The sequence below is a fragment of the Prionailurus bengalensis genome, chromosome B1 (assembly GCF_016509475.1).
Source record: "Prionailurus bengalensis isolate Pbe53 chromosome B1, Fcat_Pben_1.1_paternal_pri, whole genome shotgun sequence".
Taxonomy (NCBI): domain Eukaryota; kingdom Metazoa; phylum Chordata; class Mammalia; order Carnivora; family Felidae; genus Prionailurus; species Prionailurus bengalensis.
The window spans coordinates 175,226,872-175,246,546 of NC_057344.1; the positions used below are offsets into that span (position 1 = coordinate 175,226,872).

The 19,675-nt window shown below is 42.2% G+C and overlaps 1 protein-coding gene across 1 annotated transcript in view; it reads right to left on the reverse strand.

The window, feature by feature from the left end:
- The window catches only part of NWD2 (NACHT and WD repeat domain containing 2), a 185,020-nt gene that overhangs the window by 100,132 nt on the left and 65,213 nt on the right, over window positions 1–19,675 (reverse strand). Inside the window, exon 2 of the mRNA XM_043572808.1 lies at window positions 9,944–10,032. Coding sequence (XP_043428743.1) covers window positions 9,944–10,032 — 89 coding nt within the window. The remainder of the gene's footprint in view (window positions 1–9,943; window positions 10,033–19,675) is intronic.

Consider the following 19,675-nt stretch of genomic DNA (forward strand, 5'->3'; position numbering starts at 1 on the left):
GGCAGCACGTTGGACTTTTCAGGCCTAATGAACGTGGAGGCAGAGGGAAGGGAGCAGTTGTTGTTGGAGGCAGAAAAAAGAACCACAAGCTAGAAGCCAATGGCCATGGAGTAGAAGCTGGAGAAGCCCACTCCATGAAGGAACAGCAGCTAGGCAGCAACCAGGGACCCGCTTCCTTTGGTGGCAGGTCCACAGAGCAGGTGCCCGAGTGAAAGACCCCAAGTTGGCTCTGTTCTCATCGCTGGGATTTCAGCAAGCACCGCATCGGAGTGCACCTGTGCCTGTCTTGCTACTCCGACTCCCTGCATTGCCTTCATCCTTGCTCCTTCTAATCTGTTGATGACACGGTGGGCAGAGGGAGCTTTTTAGAATGCAGATCTGATCACCAGAACTAAGATTTCCTCCTACTCTACCAGATACTACACAGAGTAACTTATTTACTCCTTAAACTTACGAGACAGACAAGAATATTGTCTCTCTTCTTTAAATGAAAAAACTGAGGCAGAGAGAAGTAACCTGTGCAAAGCCCCAGAGGTCGCAAGTATGGAGGTGGGATTTGAACCTGGGCTGTTTACTTTATGGTACTTCCCATGCTTCCTATCAGCCTGAAGATCGGATCTAGAATCCCTGACTTGCTCTATGAGATCCTCCATGATCTAGTCCCTACCCAACTCCCTACCCTCATTTCCTATCACGTTCCCCCCTCACTGTTCATGTTCTAGCTATGTATATGCCCTCCACACATGTGTTTGTACAAGTGTGTAAATATATATTGAAATGTACACATATATTTACATAGATGTTTATATTTACATACCTGTACCTAGCCATACACATTTTTGTGAACATGTGAACATAAGAGGCTTTTTGGTGCAATGATTGAAGAGCATGGACACTGGGGCCAAACGGCCTTGGGTCAAATCTGACTCTGCGGCTTACTAGCTATGAGATCTCTAGCAGTTATTTACTTCTGTATTTCTAAGCATCCCCAGGCAATAAAATGGAGAAGATGGAATTTACTAGCTAGGCTCACAGCAATGATTAAACACACACACAGCACTCAGGGTAAGTGCCTAGTAGGCAGTGAGTACAGCATAATGTTCAAGTTCTTTTCCAAACTTGCCTATGCAAATATGTTTTTTCTGCCTGAACTTTTCTTCTTTTCAATGTGAGCATCTGCATCTACCCATCCTTCAGGATTCAGCTTAGACATCAGTTCCTCAGCAGCCATCCTGAGGCCTCAAAGTTTGAGGAAGCCTCCCACTGTGCACGCCCAGAGCACCCTGTGTTCCCTTTGCAGCCAGCATCACTCTGGTCACCACCGTTCACGACTCCACGAAGGCAGGGACTAGGTTCGTTTTCAATACTGTGGTATCTGCTGCACCCACAACTCTGCCTCGTGCAGAGCAAGAGCTCAGTCAATGTCTGTGAATAAATACATGAGGCCCATGGGACCAATGACCTAAATCTGCCCTGAGGACTTGAGGGTGAGACATTAGTGAGGAAGTCTGGACTTGAAGGTTAAATGTACAGGAGGCTGTTCTTCGGAGAAGAGGGACTTCTAGATAGAAGCTCCCCAAAGACAGAAATGTGACAGCCTGTCCATAAAGAGATGATGAGGTCACAGCATAATTAACTGTGGGAGCCAAAAGAAAATACAGATCAAGTAGAAGAAACAAGAAAACTGAGCTGAAGTTACTTTTTCGATGGTTTACAACTAATTATTGACAAATCAGATCTCTTAAATAAGAGTGCTCTTTCTACGGCGCAGTCTTGTTAAAAGGTCTCCTCTCTCTACTATAAGAAATAAAAAATGAGGATAGGAAGAAATAGGTGCCTTGTGTTAAGAATCTGAGAAAGGCTTCACGGTGATTGTACCCAACTGGGACACGTAAATGTCACCTGCAAATGAGGATCTCTCATTCTGCTTACTGGAGGACTAATCTTCTTGGGTGATTTTCAGCGTTGGGGTAATCAGCCAGCCACAATTTAGCAGAATTAAATGTTCAGCAAAGTATATAGCTCCTCCAGTAATTTCTGGAGCTCCCCACAGTGCCACTGCTCTATATTTAGGAGAAATATTAGGCAGAAGATTGTCTGTGCACACCAGGTAAAGGAGGAACAAGAATACTGTCTTGGGAAGTCAGGCAGGAGAATTCCAGAAGAGCCGCTCCGTGCTGCAGAAATGGTGAGCCAACACTTACAATCACACTAGAACAATGAAGGTCAGTTATGACATACTGCTTTCCTTCTCTTTCTCATCTCTATTAATCTTCCTTCCCTCTTGTAACCAATGGGCTCATGGATGGGAGAAAGATGATGTCACACACTTATAATACTTCTACGGAATATCAAGTTGGTAAGACCTGTCCAGGCACTGATGGGCAGAACTGAAATGTGAAGTGAGCTAGACAAATTGAAGTGCTTGCCTGAGTGAAACAACCTGTGATTCCATAAGAGGATATACATTTCACTTAAGAAGCACACATTTGATTAACAGGAAATGGAAAAGTCCATCAGCTGACAATGTGGAGAAAAAACCAAGGGCATCACAACACAGCCTGTCAATTATAAAGCCAATGATGTATTCTGGCAACTCAGGAGGCAAAGACATTTTGAGATTTGTGAGCAGGCAGACGGCTGCAAGGAAAAAAATCAGCATAGAGCAGGAGCCTGGGCTCGACAGAGCAGGAGGGCTGTGGCGGAGGAAGAGTGGGTGGGGGCAACCGCGGATGGACCTTCAGTGTGAGACCAAGCGATTGCTCAACTTGGTAATCGTTAGCAAGGTGAAGGTAGTGTAAGACACATGGAATTTCACTCAGCCTACAACTCGGATACATACAGAGAGCGCAGCTTCTTAATTCTGTCTAAGACCAGTTTGTGCCTCCTGTCCAAGTCTCCACCCTCTGGCTAGCACGAGACCGTGAACTTTCAGTTTTATCCAATTTAAACCTTAGTGTAAACTGATGTTTTCCACGACTCTGTTAGGTGCTTATTCTCTCTTGGATCAAAATGCCGAGTTTCTCAAAAGACATGGCTTCCCTGTTCCCCTGCTTCTTTTCCCTAAGATGATATCCAGGTGACCTCATATCCTGAAGGGAAAACAGAGTGCTTGGGCATGGCCCCCAGGTGATACCCACTGGCTGCTGGCATCATGTCACCCAGGGACTGGTCCTTCCCTCTCAGCTGGGTCAGAGCCTCGTGTTGCTCTCCAACCAAGCCAGGCCAGCTTCCCCTGCTGTGGATGAGCTGCCCCAAGCCATGGGCCCATGCTCCATCCAGTTTCTTCACCACGGCCTTTTGTGCGGCCACCTCTTCCGGTCGTGGCGACTAGCACTGGCTCTTAACTCAGAATATATGACACACGATAACTGAGAGCAGCCTGGGAAAGTTAAGCCTAATCGTCACTTGCTGCCACGGCCATGATGTGGCCAAGCCCAGGTCTGTTTGCAGGGTTGGGGTGAGGTCGGGGAAGGGTGGTTACTGTCTGGCCATCTCTTTCCAGAGTCCCAAGTAGAGAGCACAGGCAAGGTGCCCTTAGTACTACCTATTTTCCCACTCATTTTCACTTATCTAACCCCACGGCCCCTTCTCTGAAGCAGAACTCAAGGAAAGGAAAGGTATACGTGCTGACTCTGCCTTTCTCTCTCCTTCTATCACTTTCCAGGAGGCTACAGGGGGAGAGTTCTGGTTCTGCCTTATGGACAAACTCGGCCCTTTTCTCTACACTTTAGACCTCCAGGCTCAGAGTCCTACAGTACTGGTCGATGTGCTAAAGGATTAAACGAATTTAGCAAAATCCTCTCTCAAGCCAACAGCCTGACCTTTAAGGTTCTGGTCTTTCTTGTATGCGGCACAGTATTTCCTAACCATTCTTCCCGTTTGTATTCCTTCTGTACGAGACACTGAGCACCCCTCAGACAGATAGATGCTTCTGGTCAGAAGTCTCCTGCTGTACTTAGAAAGGCAAAAGAAAATGCACATAAATCATTTCATTACACCGGGTTCTTAATCAGGAGAAGAGACTTAAAAAGGCAAGCAGCAGTAACAAATGAACATTGGCGGAGTGACTTCCACGTGCCAGGGGCTTTGTGTCATCTCGTGCCTTCACAAAACAATCTGGGAAGATAAACACTACCCCCCATTCATTTTACAGAACGGTCAACTAATGTCAAAGATATCAAGCAATTTGTTCAGACTCACAGAACTGGTAATTTGCAGACCCAGCATTTGAATCCTAGTCTTTCTAACAGAAAAATTCATGCTGTTTCTACTACACTCCATAAATGACATAATTCACTGTATTTTACTGAATCCAAAACATCAGGCCTTGTAGGCTGCTCCAATACTGTAATGTTCCACTAAAAACACAAATGCACTGCCAATTACATCAGGATGTGCTATTTGTAAGATGAATTCTGATTTCTGAGAAGTAAAAATGTGAAAAGAAACATCTTACAATGAATTAAATCTGATAAATACTGTTTAAGGAAGATGATCTGAGCAGCTGTGGACAGTCTGGACCAGAAGACAAAATGTCCAGTGCTGGGAGAGAATTGGAAAATGCCATAGTCATTCAGCATCTAAGAAACAGAAGGCTGAATAAAGACAGAGCCTTGTGAAATGGGAAGAAAAAGGTGAATTTCTAAGAAATGCTGTGGCAGGTGAATCAACAAGAATAGGGGCAGTTTGTAGATTATAAAAGGTGAAGAATGGGGGCGCCTGGGTGGCGCAGTCGGTTAAGCGTCCGACTTCAGCCAGGTCCCGATCTCGTGGTCCCTGAGTTCAGGCCCCGCGTCAGGCTCTGGGCTGATGGCTCAGAGCCTGGAGCCTGTTTCCGATTCTGTGTCTCCCTCTCTCTCTGCCCCTCCCCCGTTCATGCTCTGTCTCTCTCTGTCCCAAAAATAAATAAACGTTGAAAAAAAAAATTAAAAAAAAAAAAAGGTGAAGAATGTGCTGGAAGCTAAGATCTTGAAGTTTTGAAGACTAGAAAACAATAGCAATTGAGAAACTGGACAAAAGGAGAGGGACGGCTTCCATTTCACATATATTAACATTCCAAAAATAGAGACTTATCTTCATGTAACTCTGGAGGGAAGAGAGCCAGATATGAGGACACGGGGATCACTCAGAGGCACCAGCTTAGGGGGAAGACAGCACTCTTACTGGGGGTCTAAGGATTAAAAACACCCAGGGTGTACTGGATGTTAAAGGCGAAGAAAAGGAACAGGTTTATGAACATTGGGGAATAAGATGAAGTGAGATCAATACTAGATGCCACTGAAGCAGCTGGCTATCAGAGTTTTTTTTCTTTTTTTAATTTTATTTTTGACAAGCATGCACACAAGTGGGGGAGGGGCAGAGAGAGAGGGGAACAGAGAATCTGAAGCAGGCTCTGTACTGACAACAGAGACCCCGAGGCAGGGCTTGAACTCGTAAACAGTGAGATCCTGGCCTGAGTCTAAGTCGGATGCTTAACTGACCGAGCCACCCAGGAGAGAAGATATTCTTAAGGAATGATACCGAGTTGAGTGGCTAGACTCACACGAAAATCACTTTCAAAATGGAGGTGTCCTAAGTGCCCATGAGTCAAGCACCCCCTCTAGAGGTTCCTGCCCTAACCTGGCTTACTCCCAGTTCAGAGTAACAGTGAGCACTGGGCAGGGCAGATTTATATATTCTTAGTGCATACTAAGAACGAATGAATGAATATCTTAGTTTAAATGAAAAAATTACGGAAACAGAGAAAAAAGCCTGACCAACAGGCATATATATATGAGAGAGAGAGAGAGAGAGAGAGAGAGTTAAGGCCTTGTGTAAAATGTAACTGTATATTCTACCAATTTAATAAATATTTAACTCAACAGCCTACTATATGCCAGACACCTGACTTATCACTGGGATAAGATGAGTAAGACAATTCCAATCCTGAGAACTTGCAGACCTTAGAGACAGGTGATGAAAACTTGACCTCACCAGATGTCTCATTGTCTCCGTCGCTCATTCTAGTCCAGGCCGTGATCATTTCTTAACTTGCACTGTTCTCCTGCTTCTACCTTGTCCTGCACCCCTATTCCAGTCTCCTCACAGAGCCGGAGTGACTCGCTTACATCTTTTTTTTTTTTTTAACATTAATTCATTTTTTTTTTTTTTTCATTTTTTTTTTTTTCAACGTTTATTTATTTTTGGGACAGAGAGAGACACAGCATGAACGGGGGAGGGGCAGAGAGAGAGGGAGACACAGAATCGGAAACAGGCTCCAGGCTCCGAGCCATCAGCCCAGAGCCCGATGCGGGGCTCGAACTCCCGGACCGCGAGATCGTGACCTGGCTGAAGTCAGACGCTTAACCGACTGCGCCACCCAGGCGCCCCAACATGAATTCATTTTTAAGAAACAGAGAGAGACAGAGAATGAGAAGGGGAGGGGCAGAGAGAGAGAGAGGGAGGGAGGGACAGAATTTGAAGCAGGCTCCAGGCTCTGAGCTGTCAGCACAGAGCCCAATGTGGGGCTCGAACGCATGAACTGTGAGATCATGAACTGAGCCGAAGATGGACGCTTAACCACCTGAGCCACCCAGGAGCCCCTTGAATGACTCTCTTAAATGTAAATCCTGTAACATCCTCCTTTCCCTTCTTAACCGTACAAAGTCCTTAATCTTGGCCCACAAAGTCCCATATGATCTGAACCTGATGTCCTCTCCCACAAGGGTCCTCAGACCCTTTTCCTTGTTGCCTATGCCTGGAATTCTCCTACCAAGGCATCTGTAAGACTTGCTCCTTCATTTTCTACAGACCTCTGTCCAAAGGTCTTATTAAGGAGTCCTTCTCTGACTACCTGGCATTCCCTAACCCCCTTATCCTGTCTTACTCTTCTTAAAAGCATTTACTCAAGAAAATGCATCCATAACCACTGGGATATATTGTTTATTGTCTGCCACCCCCAACAATACTGGAAGCTCCACAAGAAGAGGGTCTGATTCGTTTGTTTTTGTGTTCCCAGCACTTGGCTGGCATGTGTTCATCGGTTAACAAACACTTCTTGAACAAACTGGATGCACTGTTGAGTTATGCCTAGGATTATAGGGGAGCAAAGAGGAGGGTACATGGCATATCCCAGGAGGGGCCAGAGGATCAGAGAAAACTTCCTTAAGCAAGTAATGTTGGACTTAGACTTCATTCATTCATATGCTCAGAAAGGCATTCACTTGTTCAACACATTCCTACAGAGTTTTACTATGTGTCAGGCACTATTCTAGAACTCGGAGGGGAGCTGTCAAGAAGGCAGAGAAGTCCTTATTCTTGTGAAACTTACAATCTAGTGGGAGAGAGATAATAAGCAAGCCAATATGTGAAAAAAGGCAAATATCCAGTGTTGAGACATGCTATGCAAATAACTAAAATAGGGTGACGTAAAAGAAGTCTCCTAGGTGCTTACTTTAGACTGGGTCGCTAGAGAAGTATCTCTAGGAAGTGGCATTTTTGTGGAGACCTGGAGAATAATAAGGAAACTCCCATGTGAAGATGAGGGGGGGGTGAACATTCTTACAGAGAAAGCGCAGCCAGGGCAAAACCCTGAAATGGGAACAGGCTTGAAGTATTCAAGGAACCACACGGAGGACACATAGCTACTGGGCGGTGGTGAGGAGAGGGGCATGACTTGAGATCTATAGGCATAGTCTTAAGAATGAGTAGGACTTAGGGGCACCTGGGTGGCTCCGTCGGTTAAGTGTCCGACTCTGTCTCCGGTCTGATCTCACCGTTTGAGACCCGCATCGGGCTCTGTGATGACAGCTCAGAGCTTGGCGCTCACTTCAGATTTTGTGTCTCCCTCTCTCTCTCTGCCCCTCCCCCACTCACACTCTGTGTCTCCCTCTCTCAAAAATAAATATACATTAAACATTTTTTAATGTATATAACTGAATAAGTAGGACTTATTCAGGGAGGGAAGCAGGCTGCAGAGCACTGCAGGTGGAAAGGACAGCATAAACAAAGGCAAGGAAGCATAAAGCAGATCAGTGCATATTTAAGTAAACCTAGGAAATTCACTTCTTCTGGGTTCAATGCACAGCCAATGATGAAATCCAGAGTAATATATAGAGAAGTTGTTTTTGTTTTTTGTTTTTTTTTCCCCACGAATCTTCCAGCATCATATTTTGTTGCACTTGAGGGAAGAAAACCATCTCACTAGAAAACATATCCTTAGGGAGATCTATAAACAACTTACTAGAAGAGACTATACTAAGAAGTATATTTTTAGCAGATTCAGGTATTATATATTTGAGTTCCTGCTAAGCTCAGAAGGTGGGAAGCAAATGCGAACTAGCAAACTTTCATTCCAAACACAGCCTCAGACACAGAAGTGGTCACCACCCCCGTGTTTCAGACACCGGACTAAAGGAGTCACAGTGGAAAGCCGGGCTTCAGTTCCAGCTCTTTTTTGCCCAGTGTGGTTTCCACTGCTTCCTGGCATCTCAAAGACTCGTTCAATGCACCTGCCTCGTTCAATGATCCTTGCTGTCAATTTATTCTATGGACCCTGCCTTCTACAGTTTTCCTTTGGCTTTATTTCTCTTTTCCTGGGACTACTTATAATTTAGAAAATATATTTTTCTTCTTTTTCCTCTCAGCTAATCTTAATACCATGTTGTATGCAGGCTGGTCTGTAGCTCAACAACTCCCTCCCTCTACTAAAAAAAAAAAAATAATGCAAATCCAAACAAACTCAAATATGGGATTAACGTGCTTGGCCACATCTTTTTCTCTAAAGTAACTGAGTCCCCAAGGAGTGTCTAAGTCTTTGGGAATCTTGACAGATCAGAATTTTTGTAACAGTTGAGATCCTGTTATCAGTAGAACCAGATTCCCCAGGGAAGGCAGTGCTGAATTCACAACAAGGGGTTTAATTTAGGCTCACAATTTATCTAGCAATTCGTGACTTATGAGTAACTGTTCAATATGTGTGTCATAATGGCCTGTTGCTGACTTACAGTATGCACAGAGAATGGAGTCATTTTGAGACCAACTATTTTATCCATCAGATAAGAAAGCATCATTAAGTGTACCAAGATAAAATATTCAGGAGGAAATAAATGAAGGGTGAAGTTTTCTTCCACTAACAAAGATGCATTTTGCACTCTTATACCACAAACCTCTGGTACATTTTATTCCTCACTTAACAGTGGAAACATGTAGTTAAGATAGCACTGGAGAAGTAAGATGTCCATTGTAAATGAGGTTGAAAAATTATCTGTTGCAGGAGGCATTTACTTTTTAAATTTCTGGATATTCAAGATATGCCCAATGTTTTCTAATACTTTGCTATTAGGTGGCAAAATCCGTGGTATCTATAAATGCCAGGGTGTTCATGAACTTTAGCAATGACATGAAGAGTTACTGTCTCTTGAAAGGTTGATGTAATTTTTTTTTTTTTTTTTTGTAAATGGCAAATCCCTGAAAGAGGAAAAAGGACATTCTACAATGCAAACAACAACTAAAAGGCAAGATAGAAAGCAAGGGACTGGCCAGTTGCTCAAAACAAAACAAAACAAACAAACAAACAAACAAACAAAAAACCTGTGAGAAAGCTGGTCCCAATTTTTAGATGTAAACCTTTCCAGAGACCACAGCCTAAGACAGGTGCTCAGCAACCTTCACCTTTTTGAAAATAGTGGAGATTGCCAAGAGGCAAATAAACATGGTTACAGGGAAAAGGTGAGCCAATACCAGGCAGGGTCCAAGAAACAGCATAAAAGTGCAAAGCATCAAAAATAACTAAATATTTTATTTCCATTTTCCACTGTTCCTTTTTACCCATGCTTAAAGAAGTAAAATTTTGGGGGGGGGGGCGGGGCTTAAAACTTGGTTTGTAACACCGAAGCTGTGACAATAAACACAAACATTATTTAGCTAACATTATTAAAAATGAAATTAATGTCAGAGTTACCTGAAATTCTAATCCATAGTTTTCTCTGCAGAATTCTCTCAATTTAGGATACACATTTTCTCTTAGTGCCTGTCTTTCTGCTCCTGTGTCTGTGGTAGAAAAACAAACACATAGAGAGGGAGTTATGTCCACACATATGTATTTCTGGAAAAACAAGGTAAACTTACAATATTAACATTAATATAACCAGATTGGGTGCCAACTGTGAAATTATGGGATATCTGACAAATTGGGGAGCCCTGTTCCTAATAGGGGACGGGGACTAGTGACCCCTCTTCCAGACACGCACAGGAAGCCTGAGGAATGGATGGGAGTCTCACTGGTCAGTTCCGTGTATGTGACAGGGCTAGGAATTCATATTTGAGCCTTTATGCCCACGCGGACCCTCACATGAATCTCTTGAATAGCCAGACGTGCTGTCTTTGGAAGAGACAGAAGAAAAAAATCATAGGGCTATTGGCTATGAGGTGTTTTAGCCCCATTAAGTGTAAAAGTTACAAAATCACACACACACACACACACACACACACACACACACACACACACAGTTACCAATTTCCAAAAAATTCAATCTCTATCATCATGCCTATAGTACTTAGAACTAATTAGACTTTTACAAAATTCAGTACGGCATCCATGCAATCAACGCAACAGTGAGGAGGGACAAATTGTGGGAGCCAACATCCAAACTTGGTAGATTCCACTGGCCAATGGGTTAGCAGAGTAACGCCTGCCACCCTGGGCACAGGGACTGCCTGTTTATCAGAGAGGGGAATTGTGTCACATGTTCCACACCACGTAAAAACTTCAAAATCATGTTACAATTAACGTCATTAAAAAAAAAAACCAGGGGCGCCTGGGTGGCTCCTTCGGTTAAGCGTCGGACTTCAGCCAGGTCATGATCTCGCGGTCCGTGAGTTTGAGCCCCGCGTCGGGCTCTGGGCTGATGGCTCAGAGCCTGGAGCCTGTTTCCGATTCTGTGTCTCCCTCTCTCTCTGCCCCTCCCCCGTTCATGCTCTGTCTCTCTCTGTCCCAAAAATAAAAAAGAATTAAAAAAAAAAATTAAAAAAAAAAACCATACAAGAAGAAACAGAGAACTTGAAACCAGAAGAACCACAGAATATGTATGTATTTAATGGCAAGCGTTTTGCACAGAAAGGGCTTTCCAAAGCCACCTGTGCCGGGTGATTATCTGCATCGATGATGACGCTGTAAAATGCTTACAGCAAAGACAGGCTGTTCCCTGCCCAACTAACTTCAGTGAAAGAGGAGAACAGAGATTTTAAAAATTAGGTTAATGTCTTATCTCATAAAAATTACCATTTGCCAAATGTACCTCAATCCCAGCCATAACTACAAAACATTTGCATACCGCATTTATAACTAAGAGCCAGTTAAAAAGACTTGCCTTATTATTCTCAAGTTCGTCTGTCCATGCAAATTCAACCATATGCCGTGCTGACCTACTCTACTTTCCTACTATTCTCAAGACTATTTTGAGATGTAAATAACCAATCTCAAGAGTCTGAAATGCAGCTGGAGGCTGACAAAGTGACAGAAACACCCGTATTTACAGGGAAACCAGAAACTCAATACAAGGCTTCTAAATCACCATATGGTCCAAATGGTCAGAGTCTTTTCTAACCATAGATCCAGCATGGACCCTCAGTTTAAAGGGAAAGCTGGAGGACCGAGTGGTACATTTGAGCAGTGCCCACGTGCTGTCAAGGCACTAGTGGAGGCAGTATGCTAAGGTTTTACAGGGTTTATATCATCTCGGGATCAGAGCCCCATCCCCCTTCACCCCATTTTAAGGGCTGAAAACACTAACTTTGCAATAAAGCTGATTAATATTCAACCAATCTCTCTAAAAGGCTGTGCATGTTTAAAACACCAGTAACAAAAGTCACTTTAAAAATACACAAATATTGGGGTGCCTGGGTGGCTCAGTTAGTGTCCAACTCTTGGTTTCAGCTCAGATTATGATCTCATGGTTTATGGGATCAAGTCCTGTGCTCTGTACTGACAGTGTGGAGCCTGCTTGGGATTCTCTCCTCCTCTCTTTCTACCCTTCCCCTACTAGTGCGCACATGTGCACATGGTCTCTCTCTCTCAAAATAAACAAACATTTAAAAATTAACATTAAATTTAAACAACTACTACCAGATGTGGAAGCTGGAAATAACATGCATAATATAATGATTATATTATTACATAAGTAAACAAGGGCTATTAAGGTATACTAACGTAGTATCAAAATAACATGAGAAACTATGAAATGATGGAAGGAGCAGAAATTATTTCTTTAATATGTTATTGTAACTCAATACTAGGTACAGCCATCTGAACGTGCCATATTATGAGGATAAGACAGAAATATAGTCTCTAATCTCTAATATTTACCAAATGCTTACTGTAGTCGTGTATTAAGTATTTCTATGTGTATTTTCTTAGTCACCCTGACAACTCTCTGAAATGGGTAAAATTATTATTCCATTTTTTTTATAAGAGGAAACTGAAATACAGAGAAGTTACGAGACTTGCTTGAGTCATATGACCACTAAGTTAGAGAAGCTGGATTTGAATCTAGAGAGCCGTATGCTATAGTTCACTCTCACCAGAGGAAACACGCAACGTGCAAAGAAACAATCTTTGAAAATGACACATAGACTAACTTCATAGAATGGTTAAGGAATGCTGAACTCACCTCTCATCTGGACTCTGCCTCTCTGTTCTCATTCTTGCCCCCTTCAAACCATTCTCCACAGAGAAGCCGGACTCCTCTTTTACAAACGCCAATCAGATCACAGAAAGCCCTCCAGGGGCTCTGCAAGGCACTGGGAATGACATCCATGCCTCTTACCTCGAATGTTCTCCCTCCCCCAAAGGGATCTCTTACCACTACTGGATTACACGCCTACTCACGGCCTTCACACTAGCTGTGGCTTCCTCCTGTAATGGTTAGTCCTGTGATCATCTCAAGGCATCTCCTGTCATTCAAGTGTCAGTTTTAGAGCCACCTCCTCAGAGAGGCCTCTTTGAGCCCTCCATCTACGAACCACTCTCTGTCACATCACCTCTCAAGTCTTTTGCACATTACTCATCACTTTACTGTTGCTATTCAGTTACTATTTGTCTCCCCTACTGCAATGTGAGCTCAAAGAGTCAGAACCCTTCTGTGTCTCGTTCACGGCGACATCGCCAGTGATCAGAGTTGTGCTCGATTAAGAAATGGGTGAATGAAAAAAAAAAAACCCACACATGCACCAGTGACCAAAATGAACTGACAGGCAATGCTTCCTTGTAATTACCTCCGGAAACAGAAGGGCTTCCTACATCACAATTTGTCACTGGATGGACCCAGAATCAAGACTAGGGGAAATTCTGGGAAATAAACGATGTGGCTTATAAAGTTGGTTTCATGAGGTAAGTGAATGGGCTGAAATACTGGTTTCTTTTTTGGCTTCTGTGTTTCTGGCAGAATACATTTTACCAAGTCATGTTGACCTTTCCTAAAAATATGAAGAAAACATACGCACATATCTGACAGACATTTTGTGTTATTACTTATGTTACAAAAAAGTCTCAGATTTTCCTATATTTGTATTAATAGGTGATGAGTGGCTCTGGAAATGGAAAAGTAATTAAGACAGAATGGATTAGTTATAATGGGTGGCAGATAAGCTGGCTTAATTATATTAAAAAACCTAATTCATACTAACAGCAAATCCGGATGGTTGGCAATTAAAAAAACATTAGAATGTCATAAACAGGAAAAATTAAGTTACAAAATGTCACACATAAAAAGAGACCTCTTTAAAAAGTGTAGGTCAGACACAAGGTATGTCATCATTTACTCTTTCTACATAGTCACTGCATCCATTTGTATCTGCCCAGCTCCTTAGTGCTTTGAAAAGATACATTAACACTTGGGCAGCACTATTAGGTTTTTAAGAAGTTGTTTTCTATAATTCCTCAATGATCTCAGAGTTAATGATCGTTTCTAATGCCGTGTATGAGTTACCCACGGGAAAAGCCTTAGTTGAGGGAGTATTATTAATCAATACCATGTATCCCACTTCATGAGGGATTTAGATTAATGCCAAATTTCTATCAAAAATAAAAGTGCCAAGGACCATGCCCTGGGTGGCTCAGTCGGTCGAGCGTCCGACTTCAGCTCAGGTCATGATCTCACAGCTCGTGAGTTCGACCCTGCACCGGGCTTTGCAGTGACAGCAAGGAGCCTGCCTCGGATTCTCTGTCTCCCTCTCTCTCTGCCCTTCCCCAACTCGTTCTCTGTCTCTCAAAAATAAACATTAAAAAGAAAGAAATAAAAATGCCAACATGACCATGTTGCACTGGGACTTCTTACTGTCCCTGTCTCACTCAAACTTAAGGCCAGGGGCATTTGATTAAGTTGCTTCCATCCGGGCAGCTCAGAAAATTCATTTAGGATCCAGCCCATACCCTCTGCTACAACTGTTGTTCCAGCCCAGCCTCCCAGATTTCTGTACATCTGCTCTTGCCTGGGTTCTCTTTCTTCCCCTGGCCTGTCAGCCAGTGATTCCTCTGGACACCCTACCTGGCTTCTGTTGTTTTTGTTTGGGTTGATTTCTTGTCTGATGGCTTCCAGAGGTTGGCTCCTCTCTATACCCTCTAAGCCCTCTGTGCCCAACCAGCCACGCTTACCCTTATATGTATCACCAAATCCTGTCAATTTGATCACAAACATCTTTCGAATCTGGCCACTCTCTAGTTTTGTACTCACCATCTCTCAACCCGAAGGGTCCCCAAGTCTCCTATTTGACTGACCTGTTATCTGTCCCTCCTCATTGCAGTCTTATACTCCAGAGAACAGATGGAGAGAAATCCAAGACAAAAGAAAAGCAATAACTAGTTTGATCAATGCAGGTCTTGGCTGGAATCTGGTGGCCCAGAAGATAAAGGCTGTAAAGTTCAGTAGACGTAAATGTGTTTTCTAGCTAAGTTCCATGTTCTACTGCTCTCTACCATGTACCCTCCTGGGTACATTTTCAGCTATTACTTGAACCCAACCCTTGTCCTTAATACATACTGCTTTCCATGCTCAGAATTCTTTATCCTTGCATCCCCTTTGCCTGGCAGACTTTGACCTTTCTTAGGCCCAATCAAAGGTAGTATACGTAGTGATTTCTTACTACTCAGAGGCAGGCATGCTCTGTCTAGCTCATCCCAGTGAGCACTGTGCTCACTCCTATGTATCATCATATACTATATTATAATTTTTAATTTGTCTCCCCCAATAGACTTGTGAATTCATGACATGCTGGGACTTTCTCATTCACCTCTGCAATGTGGAAATTAAAGCAGACCCCAGTACACAGTCAATAAGTGAATGGGCAAATAGATGCTATCTACAATGAAAACATTGATTAATCCCAACTAAAGAATGTGTCTCCACAAAGCTAACACAAATCAAAATGCAATATCGTTTTCAAGTAATAATTGACTGTGTCTGCAGCATTAATAGTTGTGTGTGAATGTGGGGTGATGTTACAAAACATATGAAAGAGTTTGGTATAGTGGGGAATTTGTTAGATCCTCAATAAAATTCACTAAAACTGTCAAAATAAGCATTTTAATTCTCTGTAAATTCACCAAAGACCAAAGGCATAAAGCAAACTGCGAAATGACTTTAATGAAAAACTACTCAACTCTGGGTGAGAACAGTGAGAATCTATGGGACTGTCCCATTCCTCTTTAACTGCCACACCCCTTCCCATGTCAGACAAGGTCAAGCTGTGAGTATCAACAACTTCATTGCTAGAGAGCACTTGCTTGATCTGGAGCGGAGCATGGGAACACTCCATGGCCATCCGTGTTGTTGGCAGCAGCAGTGGTCTCAGAGGTGGAGAGACCTCTGTGGCTCAGCCAACCTATAGTTTCACCCAAATGTAAAAAGGAGACCAAGGAAATAAACAGTCTTGGAAGGCCTTGTTAAGTTCTCTGCAAATTCCTAGCTGATGGGAAGGCTACCCACAAACACAAGAGAGACTGAAAGCTACCCTCGTATTTGTGGCTGACTTTGAGCCTGTGTACATAGGCAGTGTAAACATAAGACTGGGTGGAAAGTAAAAGTTAGGATAGACTTAAACACTGGCTAAGCTTTGCAGGTGTTCCCCAGCCCATAGAAACTGGCAGAGAACAGAAGCCCTACTGGCTTGAGGCATTTGAGAAGAAACTCTTGAAGTCATTGACAGACATTAAGCTGCAGAGAAAAGTGGGTGATCCCTGGGAAGTCAGGCATATCTTCATCATCACCACCATCACCATCAAATAACTGGGCAGAGACAGCAGCAGCCTGCACTGTGGGGAACCGATGCCATGGATTTAGTCCAGGCAAGTAACTAAACAAACAAAAAATGCCAACAAATTAAAAAACACCACTCAGAAGTAAAAATCAGAATCCAGATTTGTTACAGTGTATTACCTAAAACGTCTACTTTTTAACAAAAAATCTTGAGATATATAAAGAAACAGAAAAATGTGACACCTATTCAGGATAAAAAAGCAGTCAACAGAAATGAGCTGTGGGTGGTTCCTATATGAGATTTAGAGAACAAAGACTGCAAAACAGCTATTAAAGATGTATTCAGAGAACTTCAGGTCACTGTGTTTAAGGAAGAAAGAAAAATAAACAAGTTCCAGAAACCTGTGGGCAGCATCTGCTGGAGTGGTACATAGGTAAAGGGAGTCCCAGAAGGACAGGAGTAAGAGAAAGGAGGAAAATAATTTTGAAGAAATAATTGTGCAAATGTCCCAAATTTAATGGAAAACATTAATCTACACATCCGTGAAGATGAAAGAACCCAAATATGTAATGACTAAGAGATCCACAGTTAGACACCTAGTCAAACAGTTGAAACCAAAGATAAAGAGCAAATCTTGAAAACAGCAAGCAAAAAATGACTCATCACACTAAGGGAAACAATACAATAAGGGTTGACTTCTCATGAGAAGGCATGGAAACCAGAAGGCAATGGAATGACCTACTCAAATAATGGGGAAAAAAGGTCAACCAGGAGTTCCATATCTAATAAATCTATGTTTAAAGAAAAAAAGACCTGGAGGACATGATGTTAATGAAATAAGACACAGAAAATTACTGCATGATTCCACTTACAGGTAGAATCTAAAACAGTCAAACTCACAGCAGCAGAGAATAGAATGATCGGTGCCAGGGGCTGAAGGGAGACATGGGAAGGGGTTGGTCAAAGGGTGTAAAGTTGCATTTAGGCAAGATGAAAAAGTAGATCTAAAATAGAGAAATGTGAATATAGTTAACAATACTGTATGTTAGGCTTTAAATTTGCCAAGATCCTACAATGCACAGTGTGTATCAAAACATCAAGTTGTACATCTTAAATATTTACAACTTGTCAATTGTACCTCCATAAACTTGAGAAAAGAAAGTGAAATAAGAACATTAACAAATTTAAAAAGATTGAGAAACGCTGCGGCTAGCAGATCTGCATTAAGAATTTACAAAACAGGGGCAGCCAAGTGGCTCAGTCGGTTAAGTGTCCAACTTCGGCTCAGGTCACAATCATGCAGTTTGTCAGCTCAAGCCCCATTATCAGGCTCTGTGCCGACAGCTCAGAGCCTGGAGGCTGATTCAGATTCTATGTTTCTCTCTCTGTCCCTCCCCTGCTTGCACTCTCTCTCTCTCTCAAATAAGTAAACATTAAAAATTTAAAAATATTAATTTAATATTAAAAATATTAAAAATAGGGGCGCCTGGGTGGCGCAGTCGGTTAAGCGTCCGACTTCAGCCAGGTCACGATCTCGCGGTCCGTGAGTTCGAGCCCCGCGTCGGGCTCTGGGCCGATGGCTCAGAGCCTGGAGCCTGTTTCTGATTCTGTGTCTCCCTCTCTCTCTGCCCCTCCCCCGTTCATGCTCTGTCTCTCTCTGTCCCAAAAATAAATAAACCTTGAAAAAAAAATTTTTTTTTTTAAATAAAAAAAAATATATTAAAAATAAAGTCCTCCAAACTGAAAAGAAATGGCATCAGACATTAACAAATCCATACAAAGAATGAAAAGCACTGTGAAAAGTATGTAAAAAAAAGATTACATAATTATGTATTTTTTTTCTGTATTCCTTTATATACTTTTTACAAATTTTTAATCATTTTATCTTCTTTTTAAAAAATCTTTTTTAATGTTTATTTATTTTTGAGGCAGGGAGAAACAGAGCATGAATGTGGGAGGGTCAGAGAGAGAGGGAGACACAGAATCCGAAGCAAGCTCCAGGCTCTGAGCTGTCAGCACAGAGCCCAACGCGGGGATCGAACTCACGGCCCGCAAGATCATGACCTGAGCCGAAGTTGGATGCTTAACCGACTGAGCCACCCAGGCGCCCGTCGTTTTATCTTCTTTAATCACAATAAGTGTGCTCTTTAATCCCTATCCCCCATTTCCCCCATCTTCCCATCCATCTCCCCCTGGTAAACATTGGTTTGTTCTTCATAGTTAAGAGTCTGTTTCTTGGTTTGTCTCTCTTTCCTTTGTTTTGTTTCTTAAATTCTACATATGCGTGAGATCATGTGGTGCATGTCTTTCTCTGACTTATTTTGCTCAGCATTATATTCTTTAGCTCCATCCATATTGTTGCAAATGGCAAGATTTCATTCTTTTTTGTGGATGAATAATATTCCATTGTGAATATATATCACAGTTCCTTTATCCATTCATCAATCAATGAACATTTGGGGTGCTTCCATAGTTTGGCCATTGTAAAAAATGCAGCAATACCCATAGGAGTGCATGTATCCCTCTGAATTAGTGTTTTTGTATATTCTGGGTAAATACTCAGTGATGTGATTACCAGATTGTAAAGTAGTTCTGTTAATTTTTAAAGGAACTTCCATACCGTTTTCCAGAATGGCTGCATCAGTTTGCATTCCCACCAATGGTGCAAGAGGATTCCTTTTTCTCCACGTCGTTGCCAACACTTGTTGTTTCCTGTGTTTTTGATTTTAGCCATTCTGAAGGATGTGAGGTAGTATCTTATTGTGGTTTTGATTTGTATTTCCCTGATGATGAGTGATGTTGAACATCTTTTCATGTGTCTGTTGGCCATGTGGATGTCTTCTTTGGAGAAATATCTGTTCATGTCTTCTGACCATTTTTAATTGAATTATTTGTTTTTTGGGTATTGAGTTGTAACAGCTCTTTATATATTTTGGAATCAAACTCTTTATCTGATATGTCATTTGCAAATATCTATTTAGTTGGTTACCTCTTTTACATGCTTCTTGAAAAAAAAGACTATAACACTGCACTGTTTGATTTTAACAAACATACATACATATATATATATATATATAACACATGCCAATAGTAACACAAAACAGGGAGGAGAAAATGGAGCTATAGTGGCACAAAGTATGTTTTACCAGAATTAAGTCAGTATTCACCTAAAGTGTAGTAAGTTAAGATAGATTTTATAATCCCTAGAGCATTAAAAAAGTAAATAAAAACAATATAACAAAGGAATTAAAATGATACACTAAAAGGGGCGCCTGTAGCTCAGCTGGTTAAGCATCAAACTCTTGATTTCGGCTCAGGATATGACTCCTGGCTTGTGAGACCGAGCCCTGCGTTGGGCTCTACACTGACAGCATGGAGCCTGCTTGGGATTCTCTCTCTTCCTCTCTTTCTGTCCCTCTCCTATGTGCTCTCGCTCAAAATA